At 47.0% G+C, this 7,613-nt stretch overlaps 1 protein-coding gene across 4 annotated transcripts in view; it reads left to right on the top strand.

Annotated features, from left to right (window-relative positions):
- The first annotated feature begins 2,962 nt into the window (after positions 1-2,962).
- Positions 2,963-7,613, top strand: part of FAM174A (family with sequence similarity 174 member A) — a 41,835-nt gene continuing 37,184 nt past the window's right edge. For 2 of the 4 annotated variants that reach the window (XM_038532247.1, XM_038532248.1), the window contains exon 1: positions 3,569-4,017. In XM_038532247.1, the coding sequence (XP_038388175.1) occupies positions 3,584-4,017 (434 nt within the window). In that variant the 5' untranslated portion in view covers positions 3,569-3,583. Of the gene's footprint in view, positions 4,018-7,613 lie in introns of all 4 variants that reach the window. The other 2 variants (XM_038532246.1, XM_038532245.1) reach the window with 2 other exon arrangements.

Genomic DNA, 7,613 nt, shown 5'->3' with positions numbered 1-7,613 from the left:
GGAATTTTTTTTCATTATAATTTGCAAATACAGTGTTCTTCCCAAAACAATAATTTGTAGGTGCTTTGCGTGCATAAGATCTGTTGTTGAGGACTCAAAATCTCTGGGGAAAAATCTACTTGGTGTTGTTTTTCTATTTTAAGAGAGAGCTGTACTTGAAGGTTTACCCTGACAGTAATATATAAAGTTTAATTGAAGGTAGAAAGGGCTGGGACCCAAGCTAAACGATAGCCACAGCAAGATTAAAAAAAAAAAAAAAAAAAAAAAATCCTTGTCAGGAGCATAGAACAGGAAAGAGTTAATTAATGAAAAAGATGCTAGGAAAGTGGATAATCTGACATCATCAGGTGCAGTGGCAAGGGAAAGGAAAGAGATCCTTAAACTTTAGCGCAAATGATAATCCCTCGGAGAGCTGTGTAAAAATGCAGAGATAGCCCTTGTCTCCATTCCCAAGAATTCTAGCTCAGAATTTCTGGAATAGTGACCTAGAACCTACAGTTTAAACACATTCCATTTCTGATTCTGATTCAGGTAGCTGAGCGTCACATTTGGAGAAAAGTCAGAACATGATATACTTAATCATTTGGAAGCATTAGATGGACTCTGCTAATTCAATTATTCAGCACTTTGCACGTCAGTTACCCGCAAGGACTGATGCAGATGGTAGACCAACGGTAAAGGAGGACTCCAAGATTCTATGCTTATGCATCTGACAGAATAATGCCATCAACGAAGATGAAGTACATACTGGTAAAATGATATATTGTAAGGAAGGAAAGATGATTCTTTTTTTTTTTTTTCTTTTTTATGTGTTGTATCCTGGATTTTTTTTTTCAAAAGGTAGAGGGGAGCATTAAATACCCACCCTCTTCCATAGACGGTTCTGAAGAAACTTGTGAGTAAGGGAGATAGAGAATCCACACAGCCATTTTATTACTGATAAAGGCCAGGCTGGAAGCTAGAGTTCGGGTGTGTCACTCACGCTCTTCCTTACACTGCAACCCAGCATGACGATGCCGCCTCCCTTCAATTTTACCAGGCAGAAGCAACACAGCATTACTGTTACTTCCAAGCAGCGAAAAGATATTATCTGAACTACAGTAGCCCTTTATCAAAGCTTTACTGGGGGCCCTGTACTAGTCATTTATGACACACACTTCAGAATCCAGGACGAAGGCAGCCCGGATGGCTCAATGGTTAAGCACCTGCCTTCGGCTCAGGGTGTGATTCTGGAGTCCCAGGATCGAGTCCCACGTCCGGCTCCCTGCATGGAGCCTGCTTCTCCCTCTGCCTGCGTCTCTGCCTCTGTCTCCAATAAGTAAAAATAAATAAATAAAATCTTAAAAAAAAAAAAATCCAGAACGGGTGCAACCCCTCACTGTGTTATCTCTATTCGCACCTAAGTGCCATAAAAGCGAGGACCACATCTTATTTGCCTACCGTCTCATACTCCTCATTTTCGCACACTGCTAAGCAAGGGGTAGAAATTCTAATCAACTTGTTGAATGGATAATTTAAAGGAAAAAAAAAAGAAAAAAAAAAAGAACAAATGTTAACTTCGGCTGCCAACCGGACGTTTTCCGTTACAAGTTCCGTGTTAGTGACGTCAGAGTCAAGGAGGTGAGCAAGGTTTTACTCGAGATTATCTCAATCGAGGAGAGGCCGCAACTCTCTTCCAGCGCCAAGTCCTGGTAAATAGCTGGAGATGATACAAACTGGGGTGGGGGTGGGGAGTAACACCACTGACCACCCATATTTACTGACTGACCTTCCCCAAAGGGAATACTCCATGCACCCCCCCCCCCAACATGTGTGACACAAGGTAGTGGGCCGCCCGGGGGGCCCAGCGGTTTAGCACCACCTTTGGCCCAGGGCGAGACCCCAGAGACCTGGATCCAGTCCCGCGTCGGGCTCTCTGCATGGAGCCTGCTTCTCCCTCTGCCTGTGTCTCTGCCTCTCTCTCTCTGTCTTTCATGAATAAATAAAATCTTTAAAAAAAAAATAATTGATTTGGGGGGCAGCCCGAGTGGCTCAGCGGTTGTGCGCCTGCCTTCGGCCCAGGGCGTGATCCTGGAGACCAGGAATCGAGTCCCACTGCAGGGAGCCTGCTTCTCCCTCTGCCTGTGTCTCTGCCTCTCTCTCTCTCTGTCTCAAATAAATAAATAAATAAATAAATAAATATATATATATATATATATATATATATATATATAAAATCTTAAAAAAAGAATCCAGAACGCGTGCAAACCCTCACTGTGTTATCTCTATTCGCACCAAGTGCCATAAGAGCCAGGACCACATCTTATTTGCCTACCGTCTCATACTCCTCATTTTCGCACCCTGCTAAGCAAGGGGTAGAAATTCTAATCAACCTGTTGAATGTATAATTTAAAGGAAAAAAAAAAAAGAACAAATGTTAACTTCGGCTGCCGATCGGACGTTTTCCAAGTTCCGTGTTAGTGACGTCAGAGTCAAGGAGGTGAGCAAGGTTTTACTCGAGATTATCTCAATCGAGGAGACAGGCCGCGACTCTCTTCAGCGCCAAGTCCTGGGAAACAGCTGGAGATGATACAGGCTGGGGTGGGGGTGGGGGGTAACACCACTGACCACCTGTATTTACTGACTGGCCTTCCCCGAAGGGATACTCCGCGCCCCCCCCCCCCACGTGTGACAGAAGGTAGTGGGCCGCCGGGGGAGCCCAGCGATTTGGCACCACCTTCGGCCCGGGGCGTGACCCCGGGGTCACGGGATCGAGTCCCGCGTCCGGCTCCCTGCGTGGAGCCTGCTTCTCCCTCTGCCTGGGTGTCTGCCTCTCTCTCTCTCTCTGTGTCTCTCTCATGAATAAGTAAATGAAATAAAAAAAAAATGCTTAAAAAAAAAAAAAGGTAGTCTCACAACTTGGCCCAGGGGCCGGCCTGCGTCGGGCTCTCCCCCCTTCCGCAGAGACGGCGGCACGGCCGGGTAGCCGCCTTCTTCGAGGACGTTCCCCCAAAGGCGTTCCTTTCAAGAGGCCGCCCCTGGTTGCAGAACTGCCACGAACTTCTCAGGGGCCTCGCATCTCAGGAACCCACAATCGTCCGGTGCGTGAGGCAGATGCTCCCAGGAGAGAGAGCCCCGGGTCCCGGGGGCGGCCAAGAGCACGCCCGTCAGGTGAGCTGTCCCTGAGCTGAGGGGAAAGTGTAGCTCGTCTGGACCGACGCTTAGCCGTGCCGCCGCAGCTCTGCTCCCAGGGGACTCCACGAGGAGCTTCCAGGCGCTCCCGGCTCGCTTTCTCCCTTCGGGCCGAGACGGGCAGAGAGCATGCGCACTCGGCGGAGCGCGCCTGACGTCATCGAAGGCGCCTGCCGCTCCTCGTTAGCAACCGAAAGCGTCCGTAGTACCGCGGGCGGCGGAGATGTACGGACTTCCGGTTCTCGGGGCAGCTGCCGCGGCCGCCGCCGCTGCCCCTGCCACCTGCCCCCGCCGGGCCGCGGTCCAGGGGTGGGTCGCCGCTTCTGCGTTCGCCGCGGCGCCCATGGTCCCTCGTGGAGCCAGGGCGGCGGGCCCGGCGGCTCCCGCGCGCTGAGAGGGCGCTCCGGGGACGATGAAGGGCTCGCGCTGCGGCCGCGGCGTCAGCCCGCTCTTGGCCGCCGCCCTGCTGCTGCTGCTGCTGCTGCCGCCGCCGCCGCCGGGCCCGGGGGGCGCTTGGGCCTCGCTGCTGCGGGCGGCCGCGCCGGGCCCCGCGGCCCCGGGGACCTCGCCGCCCCTGCGTCCCGGCCCCACCGCCGCCGGGTCGCCGGGCCGGGCGCCCGCAGACGCCGCGGGGCCGCGGGGCGCGGAGGGCGGCAACGGCAGCAGCCCCCGGGCGGGGCTGGCCGCGGACGACTCCGGCGGGAAGGCCCGGGAGGAAGACTCGGCGGGCGGGAGCCTGGCCGTGAGCCCCAACCCCGGCGACAAGCCGATGACCCAGCGGGCCCTGACCGTGCTGATGGTGGTGAGCGGCGCGGTGCTGGTGTACTTCGTCGTCAGGACCGTCAGGTGAGGCGGGGCCTCGGCGAGGTGGGCTGCCGGGTGACCTTGCTTGCAGCCGGGCAGCGACCTGGCGTTGCACCTGCTGGCCCCGGTTACCCACCACCTGCCTGCGCGGGTGGCCATGGCGACGCGCGGGGGCACCGCTGCGAGACCTGAGGCCCCCAAGCACTTACCCTCTTCCGTTCATGAATCATACATTGCTACGTGCTCGAAGGGCGCACTCTCCTTGAAGAGCAAGGAGTCTTTTATCTATTTTGTTTTGTTTTATTTTATTTAAGATTTTATTGACTTATTCATGAGAGGCACAGAGAGAGAGAGAGAGGCAGAGACACAGGCAGAGGGAGGAGCAGGCTCTCTGCACGGAGCCCGACGTGGGACCCCATCCCGGGACCCCGGGGTCACGCCCTGGGCCCAAGGTAGATGCTCAACCGCTGAGCCAGCCGGGGATCCCCGGAAATCTTTTACTGACCGCACTAAGACTCCTCTCTATGTGTTGTCGTGTACTCTCTCGTTTTGCCTATTCGGGTGTAGACTTCTAGCAGGGCCAGGATTCCGGAATAGTAGTAGCACCTGTGAGCTCTGGAGTTCTTTGCACAACGCCGTCCCTTACTAGGAAATTGTTAGTATTATTGGATTCATACTAGTGCAGAAAGACCTTGTGAGTATTTTATTTTATAAAATATATTTCTTTAAAAAAAAAATTTATTTATTTATTTATGATACACTTAGAGAGAGGCAGAGACACAGGCAGAGGGAGAAGCAGGCTCCATGCAGGGAGCCCGACGTGGGACTCGATCCCAGGACCCCAGGATCATGCCCTGGGCTGAAGGCAGGCGCTAAACCGCTGAGCCACCCGGGCTGCCCTATTTTATAAAATTTAAAAGGAAAGTTACTGCTTGCCAGCATGTTCTCATATTGGTGTTTAATCTGCCACTTAATTCATTAGATTATACTATATGAAGTTTCCTACATTCCTCTTGTTTTTGGCCAGGAAAAGCAACAGTTTTGTACGGTCCAGTCTATGCCATGTGCCTCATTAATCAGAAGTGTTTAGCACTCACTTGACATGGCACAAGGTATCTCAGTGCAAAGTGTTACCAATTGGCATGATAGAAAACCTATGCAGCCAAAGGAAAAAGAATGTCCAACATACTCAGGTTTTAATATTAGAGCAAATATTTAATACTTAATAAAACTAAATCTGACTTCGAATTTATTGAATTTTGAATTCGTGAATGGATACATTTGATACTTCACCTTCCAAAACAGCCTTTCTAAAATGAATTCGTCTGTGAATAATCTAAGTCATTCAAAAGTTTAAATTTACAAAATAAATAATCTTGTGTCCATTCTTACTGCAGAATGCTAGATTATGGAATTCTTTAAATTCCAGCTTTGGAACATATATGATGACTTAAATGGCACCTTTCCCCCCCTTAACTGTGATTTATCTGGTGTCTCATGGGGTTTAAGTAATCTATAATTGTAAATTCCACTGTTTGTTTGAATTTTTTCCCCTTAGCGAGATGTCTAGGTGGATTTAGTAGACCAGGTCATTATGTTGTTTAAGTACCAGATTATGAATACAAGTAGATGATTGGGGATCCCTGGGTGGTGCAGTGGTTTAGCCCCTGCCTTTGGCCCAGGGCGCGATCCTGGAGACCCGGGATCGAATCCCACGTCGGGCTCCCGGTGCATGGAGCCTGCTTCTCCCTCTGCCTATGTCTCTGCCTCTCTCTCTCTCTCTCTCTCTCTGTGTGACTATCATTAAAAAAAAAAAAAAAAAAGTAGATGATTGATTGTCACTTATTATTCTACTTAATCCCTTATAAAGTAGAAAAGGAATTATGTAATTAAATTGGTGACATTATTATCAGTCACCTTCGTTTGATACATCTGTTTATTGCTGAAGTTAAATTGTTTAATGGCATCAATTGTGATATTTAAATATACCATATAACAAGATTGACTTGGAAGAAATCTATAATAAGAGTATAAGATGGAAAAATCTAAAGGTTATTATTTCAGTGGCTTAGTTGGCGACTATCTGAAGAGCTGACATATAGAGTTAAGATGTCACTTTCTGAAGGATTCAGCCAAGAAAAGAGCCGAAGGAACACCATCTAACTAGTTTTTACGTCCTGTGGAGTTTTGGTGTAGTATTAAAGAAAAAGAAACACTAGTATTAAAAAAAAGAGAAGTCAGTTACCTTGCTCCTCCCTTTTCCAAGTTCATACATATGTGGGAACCTGGATTTTCTTTCTTTATTTCAACCAAACACACATTGCAAATGATTGAATGCAGGAGAAAATCTCAAAACCTGGCTGTTTTTTTTTTTTTTTTCTATCTAGTTCTATTTGTTTAAGCCAGACATTAAAGGGATTTGAGAAAATCTGTATCAGTGCCGTTTTTCATTAGTTTTCTTCTTGACGATTACATTTTTCATAAAAAAAGATATGTCAACATGTAATGGATTTATTATTTTAAATAATAAAGCTTTATATTTATTTTAAATGATAAATATAAAACTTATTAGGTTTAATATATTAAGTATTGATATGTGTAATCCACATAAACATAAATTCTTTGGAGTACCGAATAATCTTTAAGAATGTAAAGGAATCCCAAGACCAAAACATTTGAGAACCACTGTTGTAAACAGCATTATCTGAGCAAGATATTGCTATTGATAAAGCCAGCAAATCCAGGTCCACTTTTCTGTTGAGGGAAAAGTGAGAACATGTTCATGAGGTGTTAAAGACATAGGACCACCAAACTCGGGGCAGCCCGCGTGGTTCAGCGGTTTAGCACAGCCTTAAGCTCAGGGCGTGATCCTGGAGACTTGGGATCGAGTCCCGCGTTGGGCTCCCTGCATGGAGCTTGCTTGTGTCTCTGCCTGTGTCTCTGCCTCTCTCTCTCCCTCTCTCTCTCTCTCTGTGTGTCTTTCATGAATAAATGAATACAATCTTTAATTTAAAAAAAAAAAAAGATCTTCTCATGTAAAGTGGGGAAAGAAAGCTATTTTATAAGGTGCAGATGAACCTGAAATTTCATGTACCAGCTCATTCAGGGTAGTCAGTATTTATTCAGCTGCTCAGAACTGGGCACTGAGGTTCCAGTGTGAGTGAAATAGGCATTTCTTCCCCCAAGCACTTAGAGACTAGAGGAGCAGAGAGACACTAATCAAACAGTCATACAGATAATAAAGAATATATAGGATGCTCTGGAAAAGTAAAAAAGGCAGGTCTTACTAATACTTAGTGCCTAGTAAATACACAATATTAATTTAATTTTAATGGTTCATATACCTATAAGGTAAGGCACTAAATTAGTTTTCTTTAAAAGTCTTTACTTTGTAACTGAAACCTTATTTTTGAAATTTTATTTATCATCCTGACATCTAACATTTGTTAGTTATTTATGTACCAGATACAATGCCACACACTTCATAGGCATTTTCCATTTTAGTACCTGCAAATACCTTCAAACTAAATAACCACTATTCTTGTACAGGTAAAGAAATTGAGGTTAAATAACTTGCCTAAGGGACACATATATAGACTATAGCAGAACTGCATTGAAACCCAGGCCTGTCTGAACTT

Source organism: Canis lupus, chromosome 3 (genome assembly GCF_011100685.1).
Source record: "Canis lupus familiaris isolate Mischka breed German Shepherd chromosome 3, alternate assembly UU_Cfam_GSD_1.0, whole genome shotgun sequence".
Taxonomy (NCBI): domain Eukaryota; kingdom Metazoa; phylum Chordata; class Mammalia; order Carnivora; family Canidae; genus Canis; species Canis lupus.
Note: the sequence above shows the minus strand (reverse complement) of the source record. Positions and strands in the feature narration are given on the sequence as shown.